The sequence below is a fragment of the Balaenoptera borealis genome, assembly GCF_965194805.1.
Source record: "Balaenoptera borealis genome assembly, chromosome: 10".
In the NCBI taxonomy this organism is placed as follows: domain Eukaryota; kingdom Metazoa; phylum Chordata; class Mammalia; order Artiodactyla; family Balaenopteridae; genus Balaenoptera; species Balaenoptera borealis.
This window is the reverse complement of record NC_138874.1, coordinates 117,000,820-117,019,021: the sequence shown is the minus strand read 5'-3', so window position 1 is coordinate 117,019,021 and position 18,202 is coordinate 117,000,820. Positions and strand designations below refer to the sequence as shown.

At 60.3% G+C, this 18,202-nt stretch overlaps 1 protein-coding gene across 3 annotated transcripts in view; it reads left to right on the top strand.

Annotated features, from left to right (window-relative positions):
- Nucleotides 1-18,202, top strand: part of STK32C (serine/threonine kinase 32C) — an 84,679-nt gene that overhangs the window by 65,452 nt on the left and 1,025 nt on the right. For 2 of the 3 annotated variants that reach the window (XM_082406699.1, XM_082406697.1), the window contains exons 3-11: nt 6,022-6,173; nt 7,616-7,789; nt 8,663-8,700; nt 8,799-8,888; nt 9,513-9,616; nt 10,227-10,343; nt 11,414-11,539; nt 11,614-11,745; nt 17,740-17,807. In XM_082406699.1, coding sequence (XP_082262825.1) covers nt 6,055-6,173; nt 7,616-7,789; nt 8,663-8,700; nt 8,799-8,888; nt 9,513-9,616; nt 10,227-10,343; nt 11,414-11,539; nt 11,614-11,745; nt 17,740-17,807 — 968 coding nt within the window. In that variant the 5' untranslated portion in view covers nt 6,022-6,054. The remainder of the gene's footprint in view (nt 1-6,021; nt 6,174-7,615; nt 7,790-8,662; nt 8,701-8,798; nt 8,889-9,512; nt 9,617-10,226; nt 10,344-11,413; nt 11,540-11,613; nt 11,746-17,739; nt 17,808-18,202) is intronic. The other variant, XM_082406698.1, reaches the window with a different exon arrangement.

The following is an 18,202-nucleotide window of genomic DNA, read 5'->3' as shown; positions in this document are numbered from 1 at the left end:
CTTAGTTCAAGGTTGAAAAGACTTTATTTTGAATTTGGTTTTGGGAAGTTTGTAAAAAATGTAAAAAAGTTGAAAACACGATTAAATAAGATTGCAGGTCACTATGAAACAATATTTAGCCATTGAACCTAAGTGACAAAGATTTTTTTTTTTTACATCTTTATTGGAGTATGATTGCTTTACAATGTTATGTTCGTTTCTGAAGTGACAAAGATTTTGAAGGCAAATATAGGAAGTCACATACTTGAGGAAAAAGAAAATTTAGTTCTTTTGATATTGAGAAGAGACCGTTTTTCTAAGTAATCAAAGACCTGATAAAGGCAACATGAAGCACAGGAAATTGGTTAAGACACAGAATCTTTGTTTTCTAGGCAGATTACTCAAAAGGTAAAGAAAAACCTTTTATGAACTCTTTTTTATGAATACACTCTTTGTTCATCCTATGGGAAGACTAAATTAAAAAGAAGACACAGAATGTCATGTCTAGTCCTAGGACTAGAAAAATAAGCACTTGTATAAACTAAGTATCTCTAAAACTCTCCAAAATACAGAAACTAATCCAAATGTTTTTCAAGTTCATGTGATCTGGGATAATCTTTGGTAAATAAAAGTTAAGTCTTTAAATGGCTACCTATTTTAATGTGACTCTAAACCAGTGAGCCTTTTCATGGCTTAAAACCAATCAGCCTTTTGTGACTTAACCATGGACACAGAGGCGTCCCCAAAGAGGGCACAAAAGATGCAGCCCTCACCAAGATCCAGAGCTTCTCCCAAGGTCAGCCCAGAAGAGCAAAGACCGCCGTGTCACAGGTGGTCACAGACAACTCAGCCTCTCCTGAGCCGAGCGCCCTCTGAGCTGTGCTGCTGGACAGGCTACGCGGAGATGTCGCAGCACAGACAGGGCGCTCTGGGGGGAGCTGGCAAAGGCCCGTATGGCTCTGAATGACAAGTGACACGCAAGAGACAGGATAGCAGTGACCACTCCTGGGCACTGTACGTCCACGGATGACCCACGGACTCCCAACACCACGCCCCCCAGAGTCACGTTCGCAGAGCAGCTCTCACAAGTGTCCCCCTCCCGCCAGTCTGCATTCGGAAGGGAAGAGCCAGGAGACATCTCTACCCACCCCCCACCCCCAAGGGGCTCTGCCAGAGATCCCGCAGCTCTTGTCAGCTCTCCCAGGACCCCCTCTGCTTATCCTCATTTTGAAAATTTCGACTGGCTTTCAAAACAATAATGTTAAAAGTGATCTAGAAGGGACTTCCCTGGTGGCGCAGTGGTTAAGAATCCACCTGCCAATGCAGGGGACATGGGTTTGAGCCCTGGTCTGGGAAGATCCCACGTGCCGCGGAGCAGCTAAGCCCATGCGCCACGACTACTGAGACCGCGCACCACAACTACTGAAGCCCGTGTGCCTAGAGCCCGTGCTCTGCAACAAGAGAAGCCACTGCAATGAGAAGCCCACGCACCGCAATGAAGAGTAGCCCCAGCTCGCCGCAACTAGAGAAAGCCTGTGCGCAGCAACGAAGACCCGACGCAGCCAAAAGATAAAGTTAAGTAAATAAATAAATCTTAAAAAAGTGACCTAGAAAATGCAGAAAGTTCAGGAAAAGATCACTGTCCTGAGGCCGTCTTCACTGACATCGGCAGCACCCTTCCTGGGCTTTTTCCTGTCCTTCCTGCATGGCAGCCCCGCGCAGCTGCAGCGGGCTGCCGCTCTGTGGGCCGGTGTGGCCCTCGGCACACGGGCCCTTCCTGTCCTGGCGGGCCCAGCTTTCCCCCACCAGGCAGGGCCGGGTGATGCTGAGGCCAAGACCAGCTCCAACAGCCTCCTCTGGACCCAGAAACCTCAGTGCACGGATGGCCCACCCTTCTGCCGTCGGGCCACCTGGTGGGCACGTTGGGGATTTCCATTTCCAGAATTTCACTGCATCTGGAAAATCGGGCCAAGTGGCTCGGTTGTGGTGCCCTGAGTTCCTCTTGGTGATGAAGGTGCTTCCCGGCTGCACCACAGCCCACGGGAGGCTGGCGCTCTCCTCCCTGAGGCAGCGTCCACTAGAGCGAGTGGCATTGCGCTGGCTGGTCTGTGTGATCAGAGCCGGCTGGCAGCTGGAGCTGCATCTAATAGTATTCCGGGACGCGGTGTTCTCTACACAGGGCTCTCTGGGAGGGAGCCATTGGCCTTGCATCTCAGCAGTGGCAGAATTTTACTTGTGTTTCTGGCCGATGTCTGCATAACAGGCCCATTTTCTTGCCCAGGTTGGCAGCCTACAAAGGTAGCACCCATCAGCCCGGTCTCCCAGCTCCAGGCCAAGGATGGGAAGGAGGCTGAAGTTTCACACTTGAAAGGGCTCGAGGGCCTTTCCCTGCAGCTGGGGTAGGTAGGGGTGTTCTTCTTGCTGAGTGATGGAATCATGAGGAGCTTGGGGGCAGCCCCAGGGGCGGGCACTGGCCTTCAGAGCACCCAAGGGACTCAGCCAGGCTGACAGCCACGGAATGTGCCCCACGGCATGTGCAGAAGTTCAGGGGTTCTTCTCCCGTGACCTCGGCCAGCAGCCCCCGTGGGGCAGCCCACCTGCCCCTCTGGGGCCCTGCCGGCCGCTTCCTTCTCGGCCCCTCGGATCTTTGGCTGGGGGGTGGTGAAGGAGAAGTCTAGTGCCTCACCCCAACCCTGCCACAGGCTCAGAAGTCCTGAGAAGGCATTTGGAGAGCAGATGTGACAGGCTTTTAACTGGTGTAATTGCACTTCATCAAACATAGTTACCTAGCTGCCCAGGACCAGGTCTCTGTCTCCCCTTCGTCAGTCTGCATTTCTGGGTGACATTCTCAGGCCAGGGCCGGGCACATGGAGACGCATGAAAGCACATTAAGTCAAGCCCGTGCTGTCCCCGGGCAGCTTGGAAGGTTCTGGGTGTGCGTCCCCAACGCCCAGGGCAGCCAGCTGGGGAGAGCACTCTGGCCATCCCAGGGCAACTTTGGGGCCGTTGTGCTGAAATGAGAGGAAAGATTCAGAAAGGCTCACTGTCCTAAAGTGAGTGGCCTTTAGGGGCCTTGCAGTGTGGCCACCTGCCCTGGCACGCCAGCAGGGCCTGGCGTACTCAGTGACAGGTTGCCCGTTACGGCCCAGAGCAGCCCTGGCAGCTTGGAAAGCAGTGTTCCACGGCAGTGACACCGACCCTCGTCCGGGTCCCTCAGGGCACCCGGAGGGCTGAGTGGCTACATTTGTTTCCTGGGGCTGCTGTAACGAGTGACCACACGCTGGGTGGCTTAAGACAGCACACATTTATTCTTATGGTTCTGAAGGCCAGAGCCCTGGCCTCTGTCTAACTGGGCTAGGATCAAGGGGCCCGCAGGGCCGTGCTCCCTCGGAGGCTGGGGGGGAGAGTCCGTCCTTTGCCTCCCCGCTCCTCCCAGAGCTGCAGCCCCTCCGGGTGCCATGTTTCCTTCTGCGTGGCCTGGATTGTGTCCCCAGATCCACGCTGCAGCCCAGCCAGCCCCCAGGGTGATGGTGTTTGTGATGGATGAGGTCGTGAGGGAGGGGCCCCCGTGACGGGAGCGGAGTCCTTGTAAGAACAAGAGGCCAGAGCTGGCTCACTCTCTACGCGATGTCACCGCGCGAGGCCACGCGAGGCCACGGTGAGAGGCGCCACCTGCGAGCCAGGAAGCACCCTGACCTTGGATGTCCAGCCTCCAGGGAATACATGAGAGAAACACCTGTTGTTTGAGCTGCGCGGCCTGTGGCGTTTCGTTGTGGCTCCAGAGCCAGGCAAGACCCTCTTCTGTCTCCGCTCCACGCCCGCCGCCCCCGCGAGGACCCTGTGATTACGATTAGGGCTGCCTGGACCTGCCAGGACCGTCTCCCGCCTCGACATCACCAGCTTAACCACACCTGCAGAGTCCTTTTTGCAGGTGACATCACATGCTCACAAGGTCTGGAGACGAGGATGTGGACATCCGTGGGGGCCATCGTTTAGCTGGTCACAGCAGGGAACACGGCCCTAGGTGGACTCGTGCACACAAGGCCCGGACTTGACCTTGACCACGACCAGTTGGCAGAAGCCTCTTAGCCATCGTCCTCACTGACTCCTCACAAGCTCGCGAGCCAGATGGAGAAACAGAGGGTCAGCCAAGTTCAGAGGCCACCGGCCAGCCAGTCGGAGTGGACAGGCCTGAGGGGAGGGACAGGCCCAGGAGGCAGGGCCCTCCGGCCGGGGAGAGAAGCTGGGGGGGACATCAGAGCTGCCCTTGCCCACCCACAGTTCGGGGCTCCCTTCTGCACACGCCCCATTGCCGGCGGGGCCGCGTGGTTTCACAGCGTCGAGACCAGATGGGCGTCGTTGGAGGCCTGAAGCGATGTGGGTCTCAGGCCAGCGCCCCAGCCCCACCCCTCCGGTCCCCGGGGTGGGGTCTTCCCGGGGCGTCGGCCCAGGTGACGCAGCTTCAGGCAGGGCTTCATGGGCGTTTGGGTGGCTGTCGCAGCCCCTGGTGGGGTTTGTGCCCCTGGGTTCGAGGTGGGGCAGTGTGGGCTCGGGGTGTGCAGAGCTCAGTTGTGAAACATGCCCCCTCTGTGCCCGTGGGCGTCACCTGTGAGCTCTGCCTCTTGGGGCTCCTGACGCGGCCTGTGGGCAGCACGGGGGTGAGCGTGGAATCACCTCGAAACCGCAGCTGTGCCCGTGAGGGTCACTGTACCGGGGAGACGTGGGTGTGCAGGACTCGGGCTGCCTCACCACGTGGGTGCGCCTGGGCCTCGGGCGTCTGCCACCAGATGGCGCCACGATGACGCCGCAGGAAAGAAAGCCAGGGAGGGGCACGGGCGTGCCCTGCCCCCAGCCCCAGCGTGGCTGCTCTATTTGCCCGAGTGCAGGTCTGGCTTCTGCCTATATGGGTGTGTCATCTCTACTCTGTTTGCATTAAATAATGTAGCTTGACTTTTTCCCTTGGCATTTTTAAAATTGTCACACGTCATTAAAAGTATTTATAAATATTACTCCAGTGGCTGTGTGATATTTCATTGCACTTACTTGCCCATGTCTATAAGGACATTGGATGTTAAGGTGGTTTGAAAGTGTGTTATACAGTTTGTTCACTTGTGAAGAACATCTTTGGAAAAGTCACTGCGTTTCTAAGATGCGTTCCTGCGTGAGGGACATGGGTTTCACCAAAGGGTTGGATTCAGCAGGTTTGGCCCAAGATCTGGTGCCCATTGAGATGTCTGGTCAGTGCCAGGCCACCTGCCTTTGGGTGAGGCATCTGGGACAGTCCCCCACCCATCTGGAGCTCCAGAATTTTCTACTTCCTCCAGGTCCCTGGCTGTCACTCCTTGAAGAGCTGGAGACTGAAGTCTGTGGGAAATGGCTTGGGGTTATCTGTCTTGGGGGGATGGTCTCTCCACTTGAATGGGGGGCGTGGCACTGGTTCTGCAGCCCAGTATTTTGTACGTTGACCCTGGTTTCCTTTGTCCGGGTTCTGACTGATGCTCCTTGGCCACGAGGGACCCCAGGCCGAGCTTCTCCTTGTTCTGTGCTTCTCACTCCCCTCTGCATCCTGATCTCTCTGCAAGCAGTTAGCCCTGTGTCGGCGGTGTCGACGCTGCTTACTGACATGGCAGCTCGCTGCGCAGAGGGTTGGGGTTTGAGCTGTGCAAGGGCCCCACCATCTGGGAGCGTCCCTGCTGCGATGGGGACGGTGGCCTGTGCTTGGTGGGAACAGCAGCTCTTGCTTCTGGGCTCCCTGGGCGCAGGGCGCCAGGCGGGGGGTCCTGTCGTTCATGCCCCATCAGCCCTCCGAGCCAGTCACTGCCCCAAGCCCTGGGAAGGGGGAGCCCAGGTCTCGGCTGGTGAGGGGCGCGGGCACCACGTGGGCCTAGCCACCCCCGGCCTCTGTGCTCTCAGGCTGGGTCCCCCCAGCTTCAGTCTGCACAGGGGACTTGTCCCGCCAAGGACGTGAAATCCGGTCATTTCAGTGTCGTTAGGCCGCGGTACCCATCTCGGCAGCGGTGCTGACATGCTCTCTGCCCCCAGGTGTGCATAGTGCAGAAGCGGGACACGGAGAAGATGTACGCAATGAAGTACATGAACAAGCAGCAGTGCATTGAGCGGGATGAGGTCCGCAACGTGTTCCGGGAGCTGGAGATCCTGCAGGAGATCGAGCACATCTTCCTGGTGAACCTCTGGTGAGCTGGCGGGGTGGAGCCCTTCTCCTGCCCTGGGCGCCCTCCCCCTCCCCCCTCCCCTCTCTCCCCCCTCACCTCCCAGTGCCCCGGGGCCAGCACCGTCCAGGCGTCCACACCCACACACACGCACACACACACGGCACTAACGCAGGGCTTCCTGGCCTGCAGGGATGCCTGTGACACACGCAGTTTCCGGCACTGAAGTCCGGGAGGGGGAGTTTTAGCGCCTAACTCTGAGTTTCCTCCACAAACTGGGCACCAAGACCAGCTGGGGGGTGGGGGAGCCTGCAGTGAGATCAACCCCTTCCGCTCTCCCTGGAGTCCTGCGAGCCCCTAGAATGAGAACAGTGTGGCTTCTGGTGGGAAGAGAGAGGAACATGACGTGAAAAATTAATTCTTTGTAACTTTACTCTTGAGAGAGCCAGTTGATTATCTGCGAGCTCACAGAAGAGATTACAAAGTGGATGGAGGTCCTTAAACCGTTGTTTTCCTGCTGCGACCATCTTCATCATCTCATCACTGTCTTCTTTATCACGTTCATCCCCATCACCATCCTCAACATCACCACCATCACCACCGTCACCACCATCACCACCACCACCATCACCAGCACCATCTTCACCATCATCACCACTATCACCATCACCACCATCATCACCATCGCCATGACCACCATCACCATCATCACCATCACCACCATCACCGTCACCACCATCACCACCAGCACCATCTTCACCATCATCACCACTATCACCATCACCACCATCATCACCATCGCCATGACCACCATCACCATCATCACCATCACCACCATCACCGTCACCACCATCACCACCACCACCATCTTCACCATCATCACCACCATCACCATCATCACCATCATCACTTCCATCACCATCATCAACACCACCACCACCATCACCATCATCACCATCATCACTTCCATCACCATCATCATGATCACCACCACCATCACCACCACCACCACCACCACAGTCACCACAGCTGCCTGCTGTTAGAAGCTGGTCCCTTGCCCAGCCCTACATGAGCATTTCTCCTCACTGTCTCAATTTCTTCTTTAACAACCCTCCAAGGCAGATATCTTTATCCCCTTTTTGGAGAAGAGGAAACCAGGGCAGCAGGAAAATGGCCCAGAGACAGTGCTGTGTTCCACTCTCCATCAGTCAGTCATGGGCATCTCTGTCCCAGCTGGGCACCTCCCATGGGGACAGGCCTCTCTGTCTCTCCCGAGGGCTCTGGCTCCAGGTGGCTCCTGAGCAGGGGTGGAGTCAGCACCTTGGGCAGGGCCCCTCTCCTGGGAGTGCCTGGTGGGGGGTGGCCTTGGGGCCAGGGCCCTTATGGGGGACTCGTCAGGTGTGGCAGGAGCTGTGACGCTGGCCCCCCAGCCGTGCGCATGCCAGGTCCTCCCACGGTGCCCACAGGTACTCCTTCCAGGACGAGGAGGACATGTTCATGGTGGTGGACCTGCTGCCGGGGGGAGACCTGCGCTACCACCTGCAGCAGAACGTGCAGTTCTCCGAGGACACCGTGCGGCTGTACGTCTGTGAAATGGCCCTGGCCCTCGACTACCTGCGCAGTCAGCACATCATCCACAGGTGTGTGCCCACCTGACGGGGCGGGGGGCCTGCGGTGCCGCCCTCCAGCGGGACCCGGGTGGGCTCCTGTGTGCTCTGCCCTGCCCTGACCCGCAGACCTGCCCCCAGGTGTGGCCCCGGGCCCGTCAGTGCCTGGCTCCGAGGCCAGCCCCATGGCTGCACATGTGATGGCCACCTGGGGTGGGTCCTGTCTGAGCAGCCCCAGCTGAGGCCGGGCACAGAGGGCTGGTGGCCTTCATGGGGTGGGGAGGGGGGCTTCACCTGGTCTGTTCAACTGCAGGATCCCTGCCTCCGCCCAGCAGGTGCCCTAGTGCCCATCTGCCATGTCTTTGGCAAATTCAAACTAATTTTAACATTTTAACATTCAAACTAATTTTAACATCTGAAGGCAGATGAAATGAGGAAGATAAAGCTGCATCCACAGGACAAAACACAAAATCCCATGTGGTATAAAGTGAAGTAGACATGATTTCTGCGTTTCTGCCTGTGGGATTCTGTCATCTGGTCATGGTGCGGGCACCGAACATTTACTGAGTGCCGAGAGGTTGCGAAGGCAAGGCCTGAGGCCGGCTGGTGGAGCCACAGACCCCCAGCTGACAATTCTGCGCAGCCCCGGGGCTCTGGGAGCGGGCCCCGCCTCGGGGATCCAGGCGAGGGGGCTCTGCTTTCACCCTCTGGGGGCTTCGGTGCCCCTCGGCGTCCAGTGCTGGGCATTCTCCCCGCCGTCCGGCCTCAGGAGGTGAAGGGCTGGGTTCACCCAGCTCTGCCAGGGTGCTGCCGGGTGGGGAGGGGGTCTTAGGACCCGGCTCGTGGGAACCCCCAGCCCTGCTGGGATCTTTGGGCTCATCTCTCTGCTTCCTGCTCTTTCTGCAGAGACGTGAAGCCCGATAACATCCTCCTGGATGAGCGAGGTGAGCCCAGGCGTGTGAGCCCGAAGCCGCGAGGGTGTGCGCCCCTGCCCGCAGGAGACGTCCCCTCGGGACAGGCATGCTGTCCTCTCTCCTCGCAGGACACGCACACCTGACCGACTTCAACATCGCCACCATCATAAAGGATGGCGAGAGGGCGACCGCGCTGGCCGGGACCAAGCCGTACATGGGTGAGCCTCGCCCCTCCCGGCGGGCGTCCCCCCACCAGCCTGCCGGCCGGTCTCCTCCGCTGGCCTGTGGCTGGTGCGGTCGGGTCACTAGCCTACAGGCACAGCCGCAGGGGACGGGTCAGGCTGCTAAGAACAGCCAGTCTTGATCCGTGCAGAAGAATCTGAGAGACGGGTGTGTATTGTGGGTCTGATAATGAGACAGCCCACCGCCCTCGTCAGGCTGTGGGGCCTGGACTTGAACCAGGCGGTCAGTGGGGAAGGACGGACGGACTGACCGCTGAGGGCAGCTTCCTAGTCCGGCTCTGGTGGCAGCCTGGTCTCTGGGCCTGCGGTCACGGGCCCTGCGGTCACCGGGGCTGGGGTCACGGGCCCTGCGGTCACCGGGGCTGGGGTCATGGGCCCTGCGGTCACCGGGGCTGTGGTCACGGGCCCTGCGGTCACCGGGGCTGCGGTCACGGGCCCTGCGGACACCGGGGCTGGGGTCACGGGCCCTGCGGACACCGGGGCTGGGGTCACGGGCCCTGCGGTCACCGGGGCTGGGGTCACGGGCCCTGCGGTCACCGGGGCTGGGGTCACGGGCCCTGCGGTCAGGGATGCTCAGCCGCTCCTTCCCTCCCTGGAAAGCTCCGGAGATCTTCCAGTCTTTCGTCAGCGGTGGGACCGGCTACTCCTTCGAGGTGGATTGGTGGTCGGTGGGGGTGATGGCCTACGAACTGCTGCGTGGATGGGTACGGAGCTCCTGCGGCCCGCGGGCTCAGTCCCCAGACCCCGAGCTAGCTGCATGCCCCCGGGGTGGCCCCAGCTCCCAAAGGGGTGAGGCTGCCCCCACCCCCAGGTGCTCAGGGCGGTCCGTGCTCTCCGTCAGCGAGGCTGCACGCTGGAGGGGGCTGGGGGGCAGGCAGAGAACCGTCCAGCAGGGCTGCCCCCTCGGGACTTCCCGTGAGGCTCGTGTGCGGCTGGGCCCCTGTGCTCTCCCCGCAGCTGCCACGGCCCGGCCAGCGCTGGAGCCCCGGAGGCTGGGGGCCTCGTCAGGTCGCCACCTGCCCTTCCCACCTCCTCGTCGGGGCCTCCGAGTCACTGTGCCCTGGAGAAGGCCCTAAGCAAGGCAGCCCCCTCTGCCCTCTGCAGCTGGCCCACCAGGCCCCGGCCCCCTGGGGGTGCTGTGCGTCCTTCCCAGCCCGTTGGCAGCCTCTCGGGTCGCCTCCCCAGCTGCACTGAAGGCTGGGCCTCCTGGGCTCTCCCCTGGGCCTGCGCCGGGGGCTGGGGGCAGGTAGGGCGCGCCTCGGGTGGCCCTGGGTTCGGGGAGGCGCCTGCCGCAGCTCTGCCTCTGCTGCCCAGAGGCCCTACGACATCCACTCGGGCAACGCCGCGGAGTCCCTGGTGCAGCTGTTCAGCACCGTGAGCGTCCAGTATGTGCCCACCTGGTCCAAGGAGATGGTGGCCCTGCTGCGGAAGGTGAGCCCCTCCCGGCCCTGCCTGGAGCGCGGGTCCGGCCGGACACGTGGGGCTCCACGGGCATTCTGTCCCGAGGGCGGGCAGCCTGGAGGCCCTGGTCCGGGGAAGGCATCTGGGTCGTGCCTTCCGCGTCTTGTGTCCCTCTCCGGCCGCGCTTCCAGCCTGGCCCGGCCACCGGCTCCTTGTCCTGCTGTAAGGGCTCGGCCCACATGAGCACTGGTGCAGCTGAATTTAATCCTCGCGACCTGGTTGCGCGTCACAGGTGCCCAGACTCAGGGCAGGTCACCCCATCGTGTGTGTTGGAGGGAGGGTGTGCGGGGCTGAGTGCCGGGGTCCGCCCTGCTCTGGTCCCCTCCGCCCCAGTCCTCCTGCTGGACATGGGCAGCCAGTGGCCTGGCCAGACCCCCACGGGGAGCAAGCAGAGAAAACCCCACTCGGAGAGCCGCCCCTCAAGCACACTGCTGCGTCGAAGCTGGGTCAGGACGGGTGAGGGAGGGCGTGCTGGACATTGGTGGCCCGGCCCACCCCCAGCTCCTGTCTCCCGGCCCTGGGGTCCTGCTGGGCAGGTCCTGGCCCCTGCCCGGAGACCTCTGGCCCTGGAAGTGTAGCCAAGCAGCTAGAGGCCCTCCCCCAGCCCCCGAGAGGGGCTCTTAACACAGCCTTCGCCCCGCGCAGCTGTGCCCACACCAGCCAGGTGGCTCACAAGGTGGGACCTCGGCCGCCAGAGGCCCAGGTGGGGAGCGAGGAGAAGGCTGGGGAGGCCTGGGACTGGGCCTCTGGTGTTTCCCCCGGGCAAGGCGATGGGGAGGCCTTGGACTGGGCCTCTGGTGTTTCCCCCGGGCAAGGCGAGGGCTGTGACGCTGGCCATGCGCGCACGGCTGCCCTGGGGCCTCCTGGGGCCTCCTGGGGCCTCCTGGGGCCGTGACGGTCGACATCCTGTCGGGCTCCAAGCGGGAGGGCAGCTAGCCAGCCTGCAGCCGCTGCCTGCTGGTGGGCCCAGGGAGACCTGCACCGGGGCCGGTGAGAGCCGGGCAGACCTGGGCCCCCGGCTGACCGGGGCCTTGTTCCAGCTGCTCACCGTGAGCCCCAGGCACCGCGTGTCCAGCCTGCGGGACGTGCAGGCGGCCCCCGCGCTGGCCGACGTGCCGTGGACCGAGCTGAGTGAGAAGAAGGTGGAGCCTGGCTTCGTGCCCAATGTAAGCCCGCAGGCCCGGGGTGGACGGGGCGGGCGAGGGTGTCCGCGTGCCGGGCTCAGCGCCATCCTCCACAGAAAGGCCGCCTGCACTGCGACCCCACCTTCGAGCTGGAGGAGATGATCCTGGAGTCGCGGCCGCTGCACAAGAAGAAGAAGCGTCTGGCCAAGAACAGGTCGCGGGACAGCAGCAGGGACAGCTCCCAGTCGGTGAGCGCGGGGCCCCGGCGCCCAGCCCGGCCGCTGCTGCTGGCCCTGCGCTCCCTCCTCCGCAGGGGGGGCACCGGCCGTCACGGTGTGAGGGTGCCTCCTGCCTCACCCAGCTCTGGCGTGGCTGCGTAGGGCCAGGCTCTGCCCCTGCGGTCACGGGGCCATCTGTGCACGTGCTTATGTGCATGCGTGTGCACGCATACGTGTGAACGTGTGCGTGTGTGCACGCGTGTGCATGCGTGTGTGCACGTAGCCTGCATGTGTGCGCGCGTGCATGCACGTACGTGTGAGTGCATTGCGTGCGTGTGCACGTGTGCGTATGTGCGTGTGTGTGTGTGTGCACATGTGTGTGGGTGTCTCTGCCTCCTCTTCGCACGAGGACACCAGTGACACTGGGTAGGACGCGTAGTGCAGGGTGACCTGCCCTTTACTTGACTGGTGGCATCTGCAGGGACGTCGTTTCACATTCCGAGGAAATGGGGCCAGGACCCCACCCTGGGGGACATGGTTTAACCTGTCACAGCCCCCGTCCTGCCCCAGGTCAGCTGCTCTTGGAAGTGGGGGGCGTTCCCGGGGAGCAGGGGATCCAGCCTGGACCCGTCCCCGGGGTACGGCCGGTGTTCACAACACAACTAGGGCTGCGGGTGTGGGTGGTGGTGGTCACGGTGGGGACACTGTATGCGCTCGGCAGTCCCCCAGCCCCCGGGCTCGGCCGAGCCTGTGGGGATGCCCTGGGATGCAGCCTCTCACACCTGGGGGGCCCTCTGCTGCCCCTGGCCTGGGTCCTGGGCAGAGAGATGGGCGTCAGCCTCTTCTCCCTGCGGTGAGGGGCCAGGATGGGGTCTTCCCTGGAAGCCTCCATTTCTCAGTGAGAAGGTGGGTGGGCTCCCATCCCCTCCTCTGATGGCAGCCCCTGGCGCCGGCAGGGGCACTGCAGGTGTGGAGCTGTGCTTGATTTCCTGTTGGTCTGGCTTTGTTCTTGCTATCAGGGTGGGAGTGATGGCTTCGAGTTCTTTACATGGAAGAGTTGAAGTTACATTCCTTATTTGTTTTTTATTATCGATAAGAGTTATTTATTTACATATTCTGCACACAAGTGCCTTAGAGAGACGATTTGTAAAGATTTTCTTCTAGTCTGTGGGTTTTCTTTCTTTTTTTAAAAAAATAAATTTATTAATTAATTTATTGACTTTTGGCTGCACTGGGTCTTCGTTGCTTCGCGTGGGCTTTCTCTAGTTGGGGCGAGCAGGGGCTACTCTTCGTTGCGGTGCGTGGGCTTCTCATTGCGGTGGCTTCTCGTTGCGGAGCACGGGCTGTAGGCGTGTGGGTTTCAGGAGTTGTGGCACGTGGGCTTGGTGGTTGTGGCGCACGGGCTTAGTTGCTCCACGGCATGTGGGATCTTCCCAGACCAGGGCTCGAACCTGTGTCCCCTGCAGTGGCAGGCGGATTCTTAACCACCGCGCCACCAGGGAAGTCCTGTGGGTTTTCTTTCTTCTGGTTGGCACCATCTGCAGCGGAAGTCTGGTTTTGATGAAGTCCCACGTATCTGTTTCTTCTTTGTTCATTCATGCTTTTGGTGTCATTGCTAAGAAACCATTGCCTCGCTTAAGATCACAAAGAGGTACTCCTGTGTTTTCTTCTAGGTGTTTTACAGTTTCTTCTCTTACGTTTTGGGTCTAGGATCCACTTGGGGTTAGTTGTACGGATAGTGGCAGGTAGGGATCCACCCTGATTCTTTTGCATGTGCACATGCAGTCGTCCAAGTGCTGTTTGTTGAAAGAGCTATTCTTTCTTCCACTGAATTCCTTGGCATCATTTTCAAAAATTAATTGACCGTGGACGTAGGGGTTTATTTATGGACTTGCAGTTCTAGCCCACTGAGCTGTGTGTCTGTCCTGCTGGTGCCACACTGACTTGACAATGAGAGCTCTCTGGTGAGTTTTGAGGTCAGGAAGTAAGTGTGAGTCCTCCAACCTGTTCTTTTTCAAGACAGTTTGGCTACTCTGGGTCCCTTGCATTCCCAGGGCATTCTGAGGGGTTTGGGAATTACATCTAAGTTGCTCAGCAGGTCATTTGTCACAAAGTTAGGGATTGGTGCCTGGTCCCCATGCCCAGGCCCTTTGTCACTCCCCACCTTGGGTGACACCTGGGGTCAGACGCTGTGTGTATCAGCGTTGATAGGGCCCGTGGATGTCTACCCTGAGGATCGTGTGCACGGATTGACTCAGGCAGGGCGCCCGGGACAACCACTCATGCAGTCGAGGTCGGGGGCAGCAAGTCTGGGTTTCAGGCAGAATCCTCGGAGAGCAGCCTGGCCTTCAGGGACCTGAGTGCGGGTTACGCTCTGGGGAAGCGGCCTTTCCTGCGCCTGCACCCAGCAGTTGTCAGCGAAAGGCCCCAGAGGGATAGACATTTCCGCGGCCTCCTGACTCTGTGCGGCAAAGGGTCCAAAAGCCCACAGCAGGTCGCTGGACCACACGCATGCGCCATCGCAAGGAAAGGCGCCAGAGCCGGACGGGGTGCGCGGCGAAGCCACAGCTCCCCGCCGACAGCACAGCCCGTGGCTCGGGAAGGAGGGGTCCCCGGGGCACGCCACTGTCCACACCGTCCACCTCTAACGCTGCCCAGACCCTCCGAGCGGCTCCTTGGGCAGGAGCGTCTCTTATCCTTGGAGAACCTGGGTGAGATGAACCGCAGCCCCTGCCCCCGCCAACTCCCAGGCCACGGACAGCGTCTCTCCATCCCCCATCCCCACTCTAGCGCCTCCTCACCCTCAGATGGCACCTCTTTTGGTCTGCATGCATCAGGGGCTCACCTCCTGGCACGACCTCGGCCCTCGCCCCTGAGTGGTCTGAGTTTCCGGTCCAGAACTGGCTCCGGCCGGAGTTTGTGCACCTGTCCGTTTATCATCAGCACTGAGCCAGGGTTGATGGACCCGTTGTAAGTTGAACATACCATAAGTCAATATGCATTTATGATCCCTCACCTACCAAACATCATAGCTTAGTCCGGCCTGCCTTATACGTGCTTAGAACACTCCGGGCAAAATCACCTAACACAGAGTCTATTTTATAATAAAGTGTTGACTGTCTCATGTAAATGATCAAATGCTGTACTGAAAGTGAAAAGCAGAATGGCTGTCTGGGTCCAGAATGGTTGTTCGCCCTCGTGCTCGTGGGGCTGAGCGGGAGCTGCAGCCACTGCCCAACATCACAGGGGACGATCGGACCCCATATCGCTAGCCCGGGAAAAGATCAAAGTTCAGAATTTGAAGCACGGTTTCCACTATCTGCATATCACTTTCACACCACTGTAAAGTCAAAAAGTCGTTTGCCGGACCATCGTAACTGGGGACTGGCTTTATAGTGTGTTAGTCCTAGGTGAATGCAAAATACCAACCCTCTTTGCTGATGGGATCGGAAAGGATGCGTGTGTCCAGTCAGTGGCTGCACGCCACATACCAGCAGCTGTGTCGTCTGTTCTGGTAAAGAGTCCGCTTCAGGCTCAGCAGTGGCGCTCGGGCCACCACTAGGTTAAATCTGTCCCAGTTCCCCTCTCCTGCCACGAGCCGTCTGATCTTTGCAGGGCCAGGCTCGTGAATTAAATGGGAAAACAATGGAAGCAGCATCCTTGGATGCCCACAGATAAAGGCAAAGACTCAAAAGTCCCTCACATGGCACTTGTCACTGCTGTTCCACTCTGGATGTGGGTTTGTTTTTTATTTCTTATCTTGGCTGGTTTGTTGATAGGGGGTAGAGTTTCAGGAGCTTTCACTGGGCTTTTCCATGATAATAGCTGTTACTCCACAGGTCAAGGTACTAATCTGAGAATTCTGCCAGATGCCAAATACATCGGTCTTGGTTATGCATGCAGCAGCTAGGGGGCAATAGCCACTGGGCGGGCTAAGATGGACGTGGGCCAAGTGTCAGCTCAGACCCTGTCTCCAACAGACCTCTAAACGGCTGGGCACTTCCCCTCTCCCGTGTGCAGACACGAGGGAAGTGGGCATAGATGCCTTTGGGAAGGGCTCAGGGTACGGCTGCCGTGTACGCTTGCTATGAATTAGCCTGGGCCTTCCCTACAGGGAGCTTGCCCTCCTTCAGTCCACGGGTCTAGGTCTGAGAACCGAATTCGAGCTGGAAATGAGAAGAAGAATTGTGACTTTCCGTCAAGGTGGCCGACGTCGGCTTTCTGCTCCTGCACCCCTGATCTTACTATGTGTGTGTGTGTGTGTGTGTGTGTGCGCGCGCGTGCGTGTGTGTGCGTGTGTGTGTGTGCGCGCGTGTGTGAGTGTGTGCGCGCGCCCGTGCGAGCACTGGCTGTCTGTCTCTGACCCCTGGGAGCGCCGTGATCTGTCGGACACCATCCACCTCCCTGGGGGTCAGGGTGCCCTGCGTGCCACTCTAACCTGGAGGCCTGTTGCCGCAGTCCCACCCCACTCAGTGCGGCTGAGGAGGCGAGGTTACGGCTTCCACTGTTCTGGGTCCCGTCATCACCTCCGCTGGGGGCGCGGTCCTGGAGCAGAACCTCCTGAACAAGACAGACGCCACTGAGCGTCCCAGGGCACTGTGTCCCCCCGCAGCTCATTCCTTGTCATCTGGCTGGAAGGAGTATCCTTCAGGCCCTCCAGAAGAACACGGTCATCTGATGGGTCCGTGGGTCTTTATTCTTGAGTCTGTTGACGCACTCCAGCTGCCCAGTCCTCGGAGACGTTGACGCGCCCGCCACCCCCCGGCATTCTCCCGAGGCCGTTCTGAACCTGCCGGACTCTTCACCTGGGCCATCAGTTTTTCCCTGTTTCCACGTTGCAGTGTATTAGGACCCACACACGCCAGGGGCTCTTGCCAGGGAATCAGACCCAAGTTGTGGAAGGGCAGACTCTCCCTTGTCCAGCCACACAGCCCCACCCCAGGCCCCTCCCAGGCCCGTCCTGCCGGTCCGTTGAGTAGCATCTTCCTAACCAGCAGGTTGAGCGCCTGCGCAGTTGCGAGGGGTGCACGTGACGAGGAGGGCAGGTGGGGCAGGGCTTGAGTGGGCGAGTGGTGTTCCGCCTGCTGTGGTCGCAGCTCTGCGTCGTCCGCAGGAGTTGGGGTAGGGGTGTCACTCTGCTCCAGCGGGGAGAGGCCCTCCCGCGGGCCCGGAAGTGCAGGGGCGTAGGGTTGACGTGCCCACGCACATCCCCTCGGGCGGCCCCTCCCACGTCCCAGAGGCCCACTCCTTCCCTATCAGGGCCGCACATTTGATGCAGGAAGCTTCAAGGCTGTGAGTCCAGCGCTCTCTGAAGTTCCGCTGCTCGGGCATCTCAGCCTGGTCTCCAGCTCCCTGTCAGGGCCGCGGGACGGGGCGTCTCCACACTGCGGCTTGGGCCGCCGCTTGGCCGCCCCGAGTCCGTGGCTCGCTCACCCACGGGGCCAGGCGCGACCACCCAGACCCGCAGTCCCGGTGCGTCCCCTCCACCTGCACCCTCTCCCGAGGCGTACCTGAGGCGAGGGTCTTAGTGGTCGGGGCCTCACGCCCGCCAGGGACCTTCAACACTCCTTGCGTCTGGCCAGCGCGGGACCCAACTCCACAACCCCATCCTGAGAGTCTGCTTCTCGGGCCAGCTCCTGCCGGTGACCTTCTTAGTCAGGTTCCCTGGAGTCAGACCCCCAGATGGGGTTTGTGCACCAGGGTCAAGTGACCGGGAGGAGCCGGTGCGGGGGGAGGGAGGGGAGGGCGCCAAGCCCGGTGTGGCTTCCGGCCGAGCCTGCCTCTGCACATACTGCAACCACCCTGAGACGGGGGGCCGGGCGTCCTTCTGTCTCTGGCTAAGGGTCACCTGGAGGTGCAAACTCCCATGCCCCCTGGCTGCCTAAACAGCCCAAAGGCAGGCTCCTCAGAGAGGAGGAGGCCACGAGGAGAAGCCGACCGGGGGCGCCCAGGAGCTCACCTGAGGGATGCGAGGGGGCCTGGCGGGCTCCACCGCGCTCACTTTTGTGTCTGTCTGACTCACAGGAGAACGACCGTCTTCAGGACTGCCTCGACGCCATCCAGCAAGACTTCGTGATTTTCAACAGAGAAAAGTGAGTGTGCGCGTTGTGGGCCAGTAACGGGGCAGAAAGGACTTTGGGGAACTGGGCCTCGGTTTCCTTGGCCACTGCAGCCACGTGGCATCAGCGGGGCTGGGAAGCCTGACCCCTGCGCTCCTCGGGGACTCTGAGTGGTGGCCCTGGGGGAGAGGGTGGGAGGTCCCTGTTCAGGCTTCTGGGGGAAGGACTCGTTGGCCACCTTCGGCCAATGGCCAGAATCTCCTGGGCAGACACTGGGTGGACTGCCCAGCTGAGGGCGGAGGACTTCCTGGGCGGCCCCTGCAGTCACATCGACTCCCACCCCTCACTCGGTTATTCAGGGACTGTGGGACAGAAAGGGCGGAGCTGGCTGGCAGGGAGATACGACAGGCCACAAACAGACACCCAAG